The sequence below is a fragment of the Rousettus aegyptiacus genome, unplaced genomic scaffold (genome assembly GCF_014176215.1).
Source record: "Rousettus aegyptiacus isolate mRouAeg1 unplaced genomic scaffold, mRouAeg1.p scaffold_m13_p_2, whole genome shotgun sequence".
Taxonomy (NCBI): domain Eukaryota; kingdom Metazoa; phylum Chordata; class Mammalia; order Chiroptera; family Pteropodidae; genus Rousettus; species Rousettus aegyptiacus.
In genome coordinates, this window is record NW_023416295.1 from 45,366,035 (window position 1) to 45,382,438 (window position 16,404).

At 38.6% G+C, this 16,404-nt stretch overlaps 1 protein-coding gene across 2 annotated transcripts in view; it reads left to right on the plus strand.

The window, feature by feature from the left end:
• The first annotated feature begins 1,153 nt into the window (after positions 1-1,153).
• The window catches only part of CHN1 (chimerin 1), a 146,942-nt gene continuing 131,691 nt past the window's right edge, over positions 1,154-16,404 (plus strand). Inside the window, exon 1 of one of the 2 annotated variants that reach the window (XM_016134705.2) lies at positions 1,154-1,646. In XM_016134705.2, coding sequence (XP_015990191.2) covers positions 1,628-1,646 — 19 coding nt within the window. In that variant the 5' untranslated portion in view covers positions 1,154-1,627. The remainder of the gene's footprint in view (positions 1,647-16,404) is intronic. The other variant, XM_016134714.2, reaches the window with a different exon arrangement.

Consider the following 16,404-nt stretch of genomic DNA (forward strand, 5'->3'; position numbering starts at 1 on the left):
TAGTAATTATCATTTTAATAATGACTTTGACTCTCAAGATAAATTAAAAACATGCTATTTATATAATATTCTTAAAAGAATTAGCCGAAAATTAGAGAGAAGAAAAAAATGACATTTAGGGAATCTGAGGAACTGAAAGAGGAAAGATGCAGGTAGGAAGAAATGAGAACCAAAGAGAAAATCTACATGGTTAGATGCGGAAACGGTATCAAATCCCAAAGCAGAGAGACAAGAAAAAAAGAGGAATTTTTAAAACAGGGAACAAATATAGCAACGAGAGAATACTGAATTTCTGAATATATTAAATGCAAACGACAAAAAAAAAAAATCTTAACCAAGCTTTTCAAGAACATCTTTTGGTTGATAATCTCAAGGCGTTATATGGCTTCTCGTTAATTAAGGCAGAGAAAGAGGCAAGCAGAGAACATCACAGAAAGAAGGATGTTGCTAGTGATTCTCAGATAAATGCAAAAAGCTCAGGGGAACAATCTTTTGTGGTAAAAGAGAAGTACAAATCAGGGAAGAATGCTGATTTTTCCTGAGACAATATCAAAGCGTTGTAAAGTAAAAGGAAGAAAATTAGGTTTAAACATTGACCTTGTAACAATTTAAATAATCCCAGATGCTTTTTAACCGACTCCTGTTTCCTCACGTACGACAATTTGATCAGAACTACTCCTAGTGGCTCCTAAGCCCAAATGGAAAGGAAAGCGACATTCAGTGCCTCTCTCCGTTCGACTTCAGGCTCCTTTCCCGAGTCACGCAGCTTCAGGTCACAGGCTCCAGACTCTCCTTTAACCCCAAGGGCGCCAAGAGAGAGAGGCATCGTCAAACGAACCAGATCCCCAGAAGTCCCTGGCTGGGTTCTCGTATTCATGGAGCATCCTCCTGTAACTCTTCCTCTTGCCAGTAACAGCTCAGTTTTCCTCCCCTCTGCGCCTCCTCACACCCCATTCAAGAAAAAGACCTGGGATTTCAAATAAAACGCACACCGCGCCCGCCCCAGCGGGGCCGAGGAGGCCGCCTCCGGGGCGGTGTGGGGTAGGAGGGGCGCGCGCCCCCGGCCCTCGCGCGCGCCCGTTGCCATGGGAACGCACTCCACTCAGCCGCCCGAGGGGGAAGCGGGAGGAGACGCGGCGGCCGAGCCAGTGGGAGACGCTATCGCAAGATGGCGTCTGCGAGGCCGCGGGATGCGGAGTGAGCGCGCCCCGCCGGGGGCTCTGCGAGGCCGCTCCTCTCCCCGCCGCCGCCGCCGCCGCCGCCGCCGCGGCGCCGCCCCTCCGCCCGCCACCGCGCCGCGGCCGAGCCCCCCCGCCCGGCAGGTACCGCCGCTCGCGCGCGCTCCGCGCAGTGCACGGATGGCAGCGACAAGTGCCGGCTCGCCGAGGGCTAGCGGGTCTCCCCGGGTCCTGGCGCGCCTGACAATAACGCGTACATAACTTTTCTTGCAGCGGCCCCCTGGGGCCCGGCCTGCAGCCTCCCAGCGCGCCGGCGTGCCCACCACGCCCCTCCGCCTCCCAGCTCCCCGAGGTGTGAGCGCGGCGGGCCGATGCGGTGATCGCTGGTTGGCCTGGGAGGAGCGTGTGGACTGGCGGGCGGCGGCGAGCAGTTGGCGAGCGCCTTTACAATGGCCCTGACCCTGTTTGGTAAGTGCAGCCTTTCGCCCGCGCCGCCGCAGGTGGGCCGCGCCCCAGAGCTCGGGGAGGGGGCCGAGGGCGCCCGGGCAGCGGACGGGGCGCGCGGTACCGGCGCGGGCCGGGGCGGTGGAGTCGGGCGCCTGGGGCGCTGGGTTCGGTCCCTCGCGCCTCTCCCATTGTTTCCTCTCCCGGCAGGGCCGATGGGCGTGTGCTCCCCTGGCCAATTCTGGGATGGGAGGCTCTGAGGTCCTGGGTGTTTTGTAAACGGAGGATTCTGTAAGATGCCAACTTGGGAGCAAAGTTAGGTGGTTTTTCCAAACCTACGTTTCTCAAGTCTGTAAATAAAGAACCTGGAAAGTTTATCTATTTTGAACAAGATGTCTGTGCATCCCAACCTCCTTGAAATTGCCAAATGCGTGTGTTGATTCCTGTTGGATTTGGGGGAAATTTTTTAGACTGTATGTTCCGTTGGAAACTAGAATAAGCGGTCCACTTACTATATGTTAAAATTGAAAATGTTTGCTCTAACGAATATAAGAGCAGACAGAAGAAAGTTGGTTACTGGAAGTAAGTAATCTCAGGAGACTATCTTTGAGTATTTCAGGAAAGAAATGTTATTTTTGTGATGTAATTACTGCAACACTATTGTTTCTGTGGTTAAGACTTCAAGGTGTTTTTTTTTTTTTTTTTTTCCTAGAGTCAGCAGTGACAATGGGTTGGAAATGACTGAAAAGATACATTCTTTCTTTTTACAGAAACAGATTATGGTACATATGTACTGTGCTTTAAGAAAACTCAGTGCATACAGTATGTGAAAATTTAGATATTCAAAGAATTCAGTTTTTCAAAGAAGCAAAGTGCAGTGATATGTAACTGATAGTTACAAGGACAGACTTAGTAAGTTACAGTATTAAGTTTCCAGTTATGTTCTAATAATGTCATTCGATCAAGCACGTTATAGGCATCACATACCACAGATGCTTTTTGATGTAAATGCTTGACTGAATTAATCTGCTGGAATCAAAGTTACTTTTATTTAACAATCTTATTTTATAAATTAAATTTAGACCCAGAAAGGTTATTTACCAAGGTTACATGGCCCTTTGGTGGCAAAACTGAGCCTACAACACAGTTTACCAGTCTTCAAAATGGAGCCATATTTACTTTGCAATACCCGCAGTACTAGAAATGACATTTCTTATTTGGTGTTAGTTCACCATAGATGCTGTTTTCCAATACACTGTCTCATCTGCATTACTTAGTAGAAACATCTTCCTTAAGTATGGACTTTTTTGTACAAGAGTTAAAATGATGGAAGATTTTTCTTACATAGTTGTTATTTTCTTTTGAAGAAGCTTTTATCTTACACTATTGTAGCTAATACATAGCAGTAAGATTTCCAGAAGTAAATTTCTCTTTAAAGCTATTTCTGACTAAATTCATTGACTTTCCTAAAAAGATAGTCTGCATTTTCAAGGTAAGGTTTACAAATTCACCACTTTTAGAATACTGACATTCTTGTTGAACAAAACAGATAAATTGGGGAGAAGTGGAGTATGTGCTAAGTCCTTTAAAAGGATTCCTAAATTGTTAAATCTTTAAATCCTGAAGTAAAGATGAGGAAAGGAAGAACATGAAATTTGGTCTTTAGAAGAAGGTATAAGAAACCACACCCACCCCCCACAGTGAATAGAGTGTCTTTAAAATTTTAAAGTTACCTTCTGGGAAAGTAAAACTTAATTTACAAAATCTGATTTATAATTTTTAAGAACATTTCTCTGTTATAAAAAAAAGTACACCTGTGTGGAGAGGCTCTTTTTTTTTCTTTCAATAATGACAGAGCAGCAGCTGCTCTCAAAAGTATGGTTGTATTCCACTCATCAGTCATCTGAGATGTCTGTTAAAAATGTGGATTCCTTTGTCGAGAGACCAAGAGCATCTGTCTTTCTCAGGGAAGGGAATTTTAAAGGAACTCTCCTGTGATTCTTATGTACACTGGAGTTTGAGAACCATTGTATAAAAGATGAATGCTAGAGTTTCTCAAACTTGTCCAATTCAAAATAGTTTTTGTATATGTTAGCAGTTCTCAAGGGTTCGAAGAAATGGATTTTATTTTAGATATTACTACTATTTAACTAGTTGGTCTTAGTCAGAAGTACCTCCTATCTTTTAAATTTTGCTCTTAATAGCCAATTTAGAACAGAAGCAATGAGATATTAAAGTTCTGTGAGATGGTGATGAAGAGAAGGTAGGAACAAGAAACTAGACAAATGTGACTTATCAAGTCAGATCTCAATAAATTTCTACCTAAGCCCTCCCCAAAATAACCAATGCCAGGACCCTGTTGTGTGTATGAGTTGATTAGGACGGTATCTTAAGTATGCTTGGGTGCTGTAGTAAAATACCACAAACCTGGTCTGCTTATCCAGCAGGCATTTATTTCTCACAGGTTTGGAGGCTTGGAATTTAAGACCAAGGTATCAGCTGATTCAGTTCCTGGTGAGAGCCTTCTTCCTGGCTTGCAGACATCTATCTTCTTGCTGTATCCACACATGGTAGAGAAAAAGGGAAAGCAAGCTCTCTTGTCTCCTATTAGGGCACTAATCCCGTCATAAGGAACCCACCCTCATGACCTCATCTAAACCTAAGTACCTCCCAAAGACCCCCCTCTCCAAATACCATCACATTGGGGATTAGGGCCTCAACGTATGAATTTGGGAGGGGTACACAATTCAGTGCATAGCAGCCAGCAATAGAGTCTAGTTTTGTGTGTGTGTGTGTGTGTGTTTTATGTTTCCCTCCAGGTTTGTTTTTAAAATTGTGAAGAGTGTTTTTTTTTATAGGAAATTAGTGAAAGTTGGCTTCATTTAAAAAAATGAGAGCCTCTAAAAGTATCTACTACAATTTTACCTTTATATACATTTAATTTTTTTCACTTAAGAATGTTGTAGGAACTCAATAAAATGTCAAATTAAGTTGAAGAGTAAAGAATGTCTTTTGTATTTGTTATTAATCACCTTTAATTCTTGAAAGGATATTTTAATGCAAATTTCTGCTTTATTCTGTGATAGAAGAACCAGACTCAGACCCCAATCCTTCCTGATTTTACAGTCTCATTTGGGAGTTGAAAAATGTACATTTTTGAAGGTTCAGGAATTTGCAAGAATTTTTCTTCACTTTTCAGATGAACCCACCTCTCAATCATCAGCATGGATACAAATTTTTAAGTCCTCATATCAAAAAAGTTATGCAAATGTAGTTTATACTCTGCTCACTCACCTTGCTTAATTGTTCAGCAAATATCTATAGCAGTGTGCAAGAGACAAGGTCCCTGCCTTCTTATAGCTTACATTCCAGAACTTATAGCATCTGTACCTACCTACCTGATTCCATATAGGCTTTGTTAGACCTTCTCTGGCAGGGAAGCGCATGTAGTGGATCGAAGGAAAGTCCCAGATTGTCTAATTTAGGACTCTTCAGCTGGTGTACCAGACAGAATGTCCTGATTGGCCACACCAATAGAGCCTTAGTTGACAGCTGGGTGAAAAAGCATCCTGCCAGGGCATCCCTTGGCAGGAATTTCTGTCATTGATAGCTAAATGGGGCTGCGGTTTACAGCCCAGACTAACTGATGAGATTGGTAACTCACAGTCCAGCTAGGCTGGCTGAACCCTCAGTAACTATCTTCTCTGTGTGGGTAGAATTAGCTCTGGCATTGCCCCCTCTCCCCTTTTTCCTTTTTCCTATCATTACTGTGTAGTCACCATCATCACTGCCATAGATCACTTCTGACACTTCACTGAAATTTCTTACCTTATTTCCCCAGACTCTTCTACTGCTACAGAAACCTTTCATTATGCTGCTTCATTTGGCATCTCTTACAGCCCTGACACACTAGCCTGTGGGCATCTTTGTAAAGATCCTTTGGAGCAGTCACATGGCAATGGTGTATTCTTTGTGATGCAGTTAAGGAAGTTTTCTGATTTCACGTGACTGTCCTGGCATTGAAATTTATTTTTTAAAAGACAAGTCAGCTGCACATTTTCAGTATAACCTATTTGACCAATAGCTAATTTTATAGGAAATTCCCACTTGAATATACTGTCTCCCGACATTTTAATTTTTCCGTTCATCAAAGAATATAAGAGGGAGTTACCTAAGAAGCAAGATGGTCCAATAGTGAGAGCCCAGCGGCTTTCGTAGACTGTTCCATCTTTTCAGCTGTCATTAAAATCAACATTCTTATTTTAGTTCTTGTCTATATTCATTCTCTTCCTGGTGTCAGAAACTTAATAGTCCAGCTTAAAAGTTTCCTTTTAATGTTTGGAGATTTGGTCCTATGTAAGGAAGATAAAAGAATTATAGTTGCTGTAACTCTGATAGTCAACATCTGTGTACAAGGAGTATTGGTAATGCAGTCTTTTGAGTCTGTCCCTGCAAATATCCGTTCTTTAAGCAGCTTAATCTTTGAAGATAGAAGATAGTGGTGTGTGTAGTTATAAAAATTCAACGTATTTGTCAAGGAAAATTTCAGTTTCTTTTAGACAGTATTTCTCAGCCTTTTTTCTTTTAAAGCCGCTCTGGAAGAAGCCTGTTAGACATTTTTTTAAATTGTTCTATGAAACTTTAATACCAGAGATAGACTATATTATTTATTTATGGATTATATGTATATCTGCTTTGTGCATAAAGAGTTTTTCTGACTCCCAAAAGCCAGCTTTTGCTCCCTTGAGGGCAGTATTACTCCCTCTTGAGAACACGTTTTAGATTAATCTAAAGCGATTGTAAGAGAATTAGGTAGAAAAATGCTGTTGTACTTTGTATGTCATATAATAATAGTTCTGAAGGAATAACAGTATAATGTTATACATTTTTCATCAGATTGGTTTAACTTCAGAATTAACAGGTTACTGTCATCTTGAGAGCAGCAGCCTTAACAAAGCATTCCTTGTTGGGGTTGAGTGTACACGTAGCTTTTCTCCAAGTTCCTCTAGTAAATATATCTTTCAATATGGGTAATTGGTGTTTTCTCAATCGTATGTGAAGTATCAGTAATAGCACCTTTAAAAAAACTTTATTGTTTATCTTCAATATATAGAAACTAAATGAAGTTCCTGAACTTTTTTACAAATTCAATTCAAGTCCCAGAACCTGATATTACAACCAAATTACCAGATATACGTCGTTCATTTTCTATAAAATAATTCTCATAAACTTTGAGTTTTATTTATTAACATATAATTCTACAGTAGCCTTAAAAAAAGAATAGGAAGAAACTAAGAAAACAGGATGGCATGACCCAATTTTACATTGAAAAGTCATGTTGAAAAAAGTATGTCTGACAAAGTAAAGTTACAGCTGATTATACATTTCTGGCTCCTTATTTTTAAAAAACTGAGTATTTTGTGAATATACAGAAAATCACTTTGTTGTATACTTTAAAAGGTGAATTTTATGGTATGCGAATTATATCTCAACATAAGTAGTTGTTAATAAAAAATCAGTGGGAGGGGCAGAATAAAAGGAAAATTTACTTCACTTAAGCTGTAAAAAGCAAAACACTATTTGTAAAAGCGTAGTTTTATACCCAGGAATCTTTAGAACCTTTCATTCTTTTAGAACTTTTTTTTCCCTTTTATTCCCCTAGGAACAAAGAATAAAAAGTAATAATTGATAGGTTAAAAATGCCTCTGCCTATTTTGAATGGTAGTTTTAAATTAGAAAAGTAAGCACTTCTTGTAAAGAGTTAATGCCGACAATTGAGTAATTTGCGATAGAAGGGAAGATGAGTCAGGCCAGGCCTGTTGCCAGCTGCTCAGCGGCGTGGCAAGGGGCCACCTCATTGTGTTTTATCCAGCTGTGCTGGAAGTGGGTCCTTTCTCTTTCCACTTTGACTTTTTACCTTCGGATTTCATTGGACTATATATTTCGAGATATAAAGCAAAAAGAAAAAGGATGTAGTTCAAGAACTGTATTTTTGCTTTGGTAGATTTTTGTAACCACAAATGACATTTCAAAAACCAAATGGGTCCTCTTCTTTAAACTGCTAATCTTTAGTGATTTTCCCATTTCCACCATTAGCACATATCTTCTTCAGCCCTTACAGTATGTATGTTCTTTCTGTGTTGTCCCTTTATATAGAACTTTGTTTCTGTTTTTCATTCCTTAATGGCTGTGAGATTCCTTTGTCAGAGATGATTTTAGGATTTAAAGTTGCTTGCACTAGGTAGGACAGGTGATAAGTAGGTGGCATAGATGTCCATTTAAGGGGTATGGAAACATTTGCCTCATGGAACTATTTCCCATCAAGGCCTTCCCTGGTGGATAAATTTTACACCATTAATGTTAAAGCATGATTTGTAGCATGTTACCTGTGAGGAATAACATGCTAAATATAGATATCTTCATATTGAATGAAAGAATGTTTTTAATTTGTGGACTGAAGATCTAAAGTAGTGAGACAGGGCATTTTGACTCAGAGCTACAGTGTAAGAAAAAAGAAACTGGCAAGTATTTATTTAGATGTTGGGGCATTACTAAGAGGGACTTGTAGGGAGTGGTGCAATAAGCAAAACAGTAAAAAAGCATAGCGTATTTGGGATTGCGGGAAGGAACGGATGGTACCATGGAGTGAGAAAAGGAAGAAATGTACTATTTCATGTTTTTCTCTGAGGAGTAACGTTGAGGTTTGGTATGTGTTTTCCTATTTTGTGATTTGTTTACTCTTCTGTTCAATGAATTTGGTGTGCCTAATATATGCTAGGTACATAGTAATTTCTGTTCACAAGGAACTTATTTTTGCATTGGAGGGAGACAGGTGATTTAAAAAAGTGCAATGTATCAGGTGGCTAGTGCTATAAAGTAAAATAAAGCAGGATGAGGGGATGTGGCCAGCTAGCTCTGTGACAGAGTGGTCAGTGATGAACGCACAACTAAGGTGGATTTTGAGTAGAAACTTGATGAAAGTGAGAGAATGAGTCTTTGGAAATAGAGTCACTTCATAGAACAGGCTTTGAGGCAGGGATGTACTGGGCAATTGTGAGGACTAGAAAGAAGGGCAATGTGGCTGGAGCTGAGTAAGCCAGGGCAAAGTGGTAGGAGACGAGGACAGAGAGCTAACTAGGGGATGGAGGAGTGTTGTGGTTACAGTTTACATAGGGCCCTGTAAACCACGGTAAGGACTTCAGGTTTAACTCGGAGATGGGAAGCTCGTGGAGGATACTTCCATAGCATGCAGCATAGAGGAAAGGGCTTGGATTTTGGAGTAAGAGTGCTACATTTATTCCTTTCTCTGCCAAGTGTAAGCTGTGCGTTCCAGTCTTGTTTTACTAATACATAAATAGGACCTATTAATTCCGTTCTCCAAATCGTGAAGAAATGAATGCGATAATGTTTGTAAGGTTCTCAACACAGTGGTTGAACATACATAGTAGCTAATGTTGTCACTAATATTATTGTTATTATAAATATTTGCAAAGGTCCAAGATGCCAGCAGTTTTTCCATTTGTTTATTTCACAAATATGTTGACTTGAAGAAGTAGTTCTGCAATATCTCTGTTTATGTGTGTGGCTAAATACATGCCATGTACCATTGTAGACTTTGAGAATGCTCTGGTGGAGACTTGGTTCAGGGATATGACAATAAAGACCAGATAAACTTCTGATAGTACTGGACACTTGATACTTTCTATTGCATTCTGAAAATGTGAAAAATACACTGGCCAATAGGCAATGCTTACTTCTCCTTTGGGAGGTAATCTGAAATATAATCAGATCTAGCCCCTGCCCTTGGCACTTAAAATATGACAAGGACTGTAATCTCAGTGTCTGACACATAGTGGGTGCTAAACCCAAGTTTATTGAGTGAGTGAATGAATGAATGAATGAGTGGATGAACATACAGCAGAGGACTGTCACTGTTTGTGCTTCGTCTGTGAACAACCTTGACGCAGTTTAAACATTTGCTTTCTTTAACCTTTTTTCCTCTATTATTTTGGGCTTTTTTGTTTATTATGTTAGAGTCCATAATTGGAAACTTAAACCTGCCTCTTAGAAATTGGTTAGTCTAACAGTTCACTTCCCTGCTTAAAATCCTGCAGTGAGTCTCCATCACCATTAAGTCCAAAGTCCATAGCTTGTGTTTAAGGCTGTCAAGATAGGACCCTGCTCAGGACCTCATCTCTTACTGCCTCCTCCTCAGAGGCTCTGCTTCAGCCATACTGAACCACCTTGAGGTTTTGAGAAGGGATCGCACTCAGTGTGCCTTTGTCACCTTCTTTCCCAAACCGCCCTTTAGAAGCTCTCACTCACCTCTACACATCTCGCAAAACTCAGCTTGAATAGTCATCTCTTCTAAGTAGTCTTTGTGAGATAGTTACTCCTCTTCTGTGTCTGTAGTGCCCTTTAAACATCTCTGCCCTACCACTTGTCATGTGGTAATATAATGGTTAGTTTATATTCTGTCTTCCCCATTAGGTGAAATTTCCTAATGGGAAAGCTCTGGACTTCTTTATATCCTTAACAACGGCCAGTGTCTGATATGTACCAGCTACTCAATAAAACGTTTGAATAAATGATGGATATTACAGTAACCTATATTTCTTAAATTTGGGTGTTAATTTTAAGGCCCAAATCCATATACATACACCTTTTATTTTTCATTATTTTTTGATCATTTTTTAAAAAATTCAGTAAATGCTATTATTATTATCCCTTGGTTTCATGTTCTGATATGGATTCTCCAACTGGAAGCTCACAAAGGCTTGAATAAAATGGAAATCTTTGTGGGAACAGGTTCTTTGAGGTTTAACTATAGTATTACTAACCAGCAGCAGATGTTTCTAAATTATTTGGCATAATTAGATAACAAATTCCACTTCATTAAACTGTTGTTCCTTTTCATTTCAGTGGTACAAAGGAAGAGTACATAAATTAGATTGGTTTGTTCATGTTTTACCCTCACAGTGTCGGGAGCATAATCAAATTGGGTAGGAATTCAATATGAAAACGGCTAACTTAACCTTTTAGAGGTCTGAAAACAAAAACAATATATTTCTCTCATAGGAATAAATTTGTGTGCTACATGAATGTTCCTATTTTCATGTTTATTAGGAGAGCAGATATAAACAACAGTTTAAACAGTGATATTTTTAAATGAATAAAAGAAAACTTAAGTTTTTGCATTTGTTTTTCTGTCTTGTATCATTAGTTTCTTCCTTTCCTTTGGATCATTTCCCTTAGGTTATGGTTCTGTTTTTCAGTCATGTGAGAAGGCCTTTCCTCAACTTTAGAGCCGTCTCAGGCACCATCATGAGTTATTAGTGGCCCCTCTCTTTCCAGAGGATTTTGAGAGAGCATTGGACGGCCTCCACCTCCTCTTCCTGCGGTCCTGCCCTTTAACACCCCCATCCACGCCATCTCTTCCAAGCCACTGCGAGTTATCATAATTATTTAAGAGACATTTGGGAATATCATTCGACTTAAGTGGGAAGAAAAGTGAGCGGGTCCGGGAGTAGGGGCAGGTGGATAGAAAATTATTGAGAGGAGACATCAGGGCGGGGGAAATTCTTGCTAAACTGACCTAACAGGATTCTTGCTGAGGGCAGGCCAAGGAGATCAGATTTCAAGGGGATGAGGAATTTGATTAGATATAAAAAGGGATCAGATATCAAGGGCAGGGGATCCTTTCTAAACTTACTTAGCAGAATTTTTGCTAACTCTGGACTTTGCAGGCGTGGCAGGGCCTGGGACCAAGGTTGAGGCCTAGTCAAGAAGAGGGCTTAGAGGAGCCTGACCTACGAAGAAGCGCCTCCTGTTGCTGCCTCCTTACATTCTGCTTCCGTTCCACTGGAAGTGCTTTATCAATTAACAGCCAAACATGCCTTTTCCTCAGTCCTCATATTTTATCTTTGTGCACTATTTGATATTTTTGATTGCCTCTTCTGTTTAAACTTTTTCTTCTATCTTTCAAGACACTGTCTTTTCTGCTACTCCTTTTCTTCCCTTTCACTGTTCCTCAGTTTTCTCTCCTGAAATGTCAGTGCTTTTTCAAGAACTGAACTCCCTTTCTCAGTTCTGGGAGTATATGGGCTTCCAACAGTGAAAACTATGTGGATGATTCCCAAGTCTCCATCTCTGGCCTTTCCCTTCCTTATACACCTTGTAAACCACTATCAGGATTTCCCACAGACACTAAAGACCCCATGTGTTCCCAGCCCCGAATCCTTGGCTGGTAGGTATTCTTCTATCCTCTCTTCCCTTGACTCTGATACCCAGTCAGCTGCTAACTCTTGCAGTTTGGGCTTTGAAATAGCTTCCATATCTATTTCTTTCTCTATATTTCTAATTCTTGCTCTGCCCTTCCTTTCAATACTGTAATTCCCCCCACCCCGTCGCCAATTCAAAAGGAATCCCTTTATCTTCTGCATTCTTTATCATCTTATCTGCAACTCTCCTGTGACATTGGTCAATGTGTTCCTTTCCTAGTAGTTATATATCTTTATCATATCTTTTCTAGGCTGATGGTATCTCTAAGGTGAAATTCATTCTTTCTCCTTTCTGTACTCCTCACCATGCTTAGTGCTTTGCACATAGCAGGTGTTAAACCACAGTATTTCTGTAGGTTAACAATTCCCAGGTCAGAAATATAAAGCATTCTATATTTATTCTTTAACTTTATAATACTTTAATCAAGATTACAATCTAAATATATCTCAAAATCTCATATATTGTTTTTGTTGCCTAATAATCTTTTTTTAGTCTTTAAAGGTAGAAATACATATGTCTCTGCAATATTAATGCATGTCAAGGGCAGAGATATCATTTACTTTGGGGATTGCTTGCTTTTGTCAGCTTGACTTTTTTTTCAAAAGCTTCTGGTGAAATTCTGGTTGGATTTATCCTGCTTATATTCTATAAAAAACCTCTTCATCCATCTTTCAACTTTCAAAGCAGAGAAGGGATATCAGACAGGGTCTACAAACACAGCTTGTTAATCCAGGTTGATTTGCTGGTCCCTTTAATGATGCTGTGTGTCCACTACCTGGACAAAAACTTCTTGAGAGACTGCGCCAAAGATAAGGGTATAATGGGTACTTCATTTGATATCTGTTTTCTATTCTTTTAGACTTTTTCAAGCCATTGGCAGGGCAACAGTAAAGGGAAGCCTTTCCTTGTTCAAGCTCCCTTTCAGACCTTTGTGGGTTAGCCAAGTCCATAGGATGTTTGCATATTATTTCCCCATTTAAAAACTGCCTTATTAAGTGTTTTTAAAGTTGCCGAATAGAAGTCACTAAGTAGTGGGACCAAAAAGTTCATGCTAATGATTGTTTTCTAGAATGCGCTGAAACCCCCAAAGAAATCTGAAGTCAGTGGTTTATGGGACATTTCATGCATTGCTAATAGTACTTCATTTAATTGAGAAAAAATTGTTTTTGATGGAATTGACTTTGCTACTCTTATTGTTTTTGGTGATGCTACCTATTTAAGTCTTTGATGGCATTTGTTAATATTCTCAGATTTGGATATTATAAAGGTGCTCATTACATATGTGTGCGAAATATGTAATTAAAGACAAACATAAAAACACAATTTATAGTGGGTTTTTTTTCACTAGTGACTTTAGGTTATATTCCTTGAATAAGACTCTCAACTTGTCAGTTCACTCTTTTAGTTGAAGTTAAAAGGGATAAATTATTTCAAAAGAACAAGAAAAAGCACCATGTATTAATAATACAGTATAAAAGGAAGGATGAAACAGGCGTTGCTATACAGTAAGGAGACTTGCAGAATACGTAGAAGCTTGTCATCCTGAATTTTCCACACAGATGGCTCTGTAGTTCTCTGGAGAGGTACAACAAGCCTCTTCTTTTGCACTGCCCTCTCCCCTCCATCTGCTGTTCTTAGGTCTCTCCAGACAGAGGAGCTCTTGTTCTCTTTTAGTGTTTCTCAACCACCTCCCCCTCCCCGCTCGCCCCACCCCTGCCAGTCCTCACTCCTCTCCCTTCCTCCTCCTACTCCTACTCCCCCCTCCCCCCTTCTATCTCTCTCTCTCTCTCTCTCTCTCTCTCTCTCTCTCTCTCTCTCTCTCGCGCGCGCGCGCGCGCGCGCGCGCGCGCGCGCGCCTTCTGGAAGGATGGGAGGGAAGGAGCAGTGATTTGTACACACAAGTCCCAGGACTTGTTCCTTTGGGGTGAGACCTCAGATCAAGATGCCTTTTGACTTCACTCCTCTAATCAAAACTTTTTCCTTTTGTCATGTTTTTCAAGTATAATAATTGGCCTTAGGGAAAATTTAAAAACAATTTTTTGAAGTTTTTAACAATCATTTGAAAATTTAAAAACAATTTTTTGAAGTTTTTAACAATCAAATGTTGATAAGACATCTGAAAATTTAAAAACAATTTTTTGAAGTTTTTAACAATCAAATGTTGATAAGACATCTCAACAAAAAATATCCAGCATTTTCAGGTCTTATAATAAGCTATTTTTTGTTGACAGGGGAGAAGGACAATTTATGTATGTTAAGTGTATCAAAATTAGATAGTTTACAAAAAAAATGGGTTCTAAAGTAGTTTTTTTTATTAATAAGGTTACATTTAAAATAAATATGCAGTTTTAATATGTATTTTTAGCTGCCATAGTTAGATGGCAAAGTATAATTTGAAAAGTTGACATATTTACCTTTATTTTAAAATATAAGCAGTAAGCTTATAGAAATATAATTAAAATGCATTTCACTAATAATCTCTAGATTTAGAGACTAAGAATTTATAGTAGATGAATTTCATATAAATTTTTTCATTGAGAAAATGCAGCAGCTTCTAATAATGAATATCATCAAACAGCACTTTTGAAAACTTCTGATTTTAAGGCAGATTTAAAAATGGTAATATAAACTGAAATGAATGAATTCTACTTTAAACTTTCATGCTCTATATTTTCTTAGATTATATCCATCTGAAACTTTTTCTTATTACAAAAATGCATTATTAATGCTGAAAACTTGGGTAAACTGGTATATTTAACACTGTATTTATTATCACTTTGCATACTCTTTTCTAAAGAACTCAAACCGAAAATGAAGGTCAATATGCTTCACATGTTATTTTTCCAGTACTGTATTATTAAAAGATTCACAGCCCCTGAGAAAGCTGCTATAGAAATATTGTCTATCATATTGTTACAAGACAACTAAATACGATAGTTGTGTTGTAAGTAATGACTTATAACACTCTAATAAGAAAAAAGTCATTAGCAAAAGCAAAATGGTATGCTCTGGTCTAATTTTATTAAAACAAGATATGGGAGGTTATAGAAATTAAAAACGCTATTAAATCTTAAACCACCTTACACTTGGCCAAAGTAATGTTCTATCCCCAAGTATTTAGTCTTTTTTTTTCCCCTCCAATGAAGTAAATGTCAAACCATAACACAAATCTTCCTAGTCTTTCAAACCAGTAGTAGGATTGGGTTTGCCTTTGCAAAGCAGAAAGCTCTCAAAATTTTGCTTCTCAGAGCATAGTTTAAAAAAAGATGAATATTCCGTAAACCTCCAGGCATCGCTGCCTCATCATCCAGTAGCAGAATTGGGATTAAGCACCGTTTAAGTAGAAAATTGGGGAAGAATCTTCAAGCAGTTAGCATTGTTCCCTAATATTATGAGACCTTAATTACCTTTATGCACTCCCTATCACCCCCTTCATACTCTTCCCCTGCTCCCTTCCCCCACCGCCAAAAAAAAAAAAAAAAGAGTGTAAGGGAAAGAACCATGAAGAAAAAAATTAGGGAAGTTAGAAAAATGCAAACCAAGTGTTACAACTCGGATGCCTACACCAAAAGGATAGGTAATATAGATAATAGGGAATGTTGAGGAATTATCCAATTTTAAATGTTGGTAATTATTTGGGGCCTTTAAAAAGCACTCTGTGGGCCAAAGAAAACTGGCAGGCGAGGCAACTCCAGGCCACTGTCAGTTTACAGTATTACTATTTTTTCTTTAATATATGAAAAGATGCAAACATGCTATTTCTAAAGTCTAAGGAGAATCATATGAACATGACTCTGGGGCATTTTCTTTCCTCTTAGTCTTTAATTGTTGTTTTTTAATTTCTTCATATACTATGTACCTTAACTACTAATTCAATTTGTAAACTTTTGCTTATAACACACACACACACACACACACACGGCTTTATTGATGTATTTGTTCCACTAAAGTTTAGAGTTCTTGTTGAATTTTTCGATTGGTTTTCATAAACAGACTTCTGTTTTGCAAGGCAATATTCTATGACTTTGCTACACTACAAAATTAGGAGAATCATTCTAACTTCTCCACTGAGTAGATGCTTTTTAAAATTCCTTTGATATATAAGATTCTCAGGCTTTATCGATGTATAGTTTCTCTCTCTAGCCTAACTCTTAAGGATGTTATAAATATTTCAAGTGTTGTAGGAGAAGGATCTTACCTCAAATCCTCAAATGCACTTCTTCAGTTATTGGTATTTGGTCCCTGGAAAGTTAACCTTTAGTAAATAGTTTCATTTAAATTAAAGTAACATTTTGAATATTGAGAATATTTTATTGAATATTTATAATCTTTTATTTGCTTTCTGGAACTTTACTGATGAATAGAATAATAACGTTTTCTAGGGAATCCACAAGGTGGCGTTTGCTAACCTGTTTCCTCTGTTTAAGGAAACAGCTTAAGGAAATTTGGTGACAATTTAGGAACGTCTAAATATTTATGTATTTTCAGTGTTAGAGTTTAG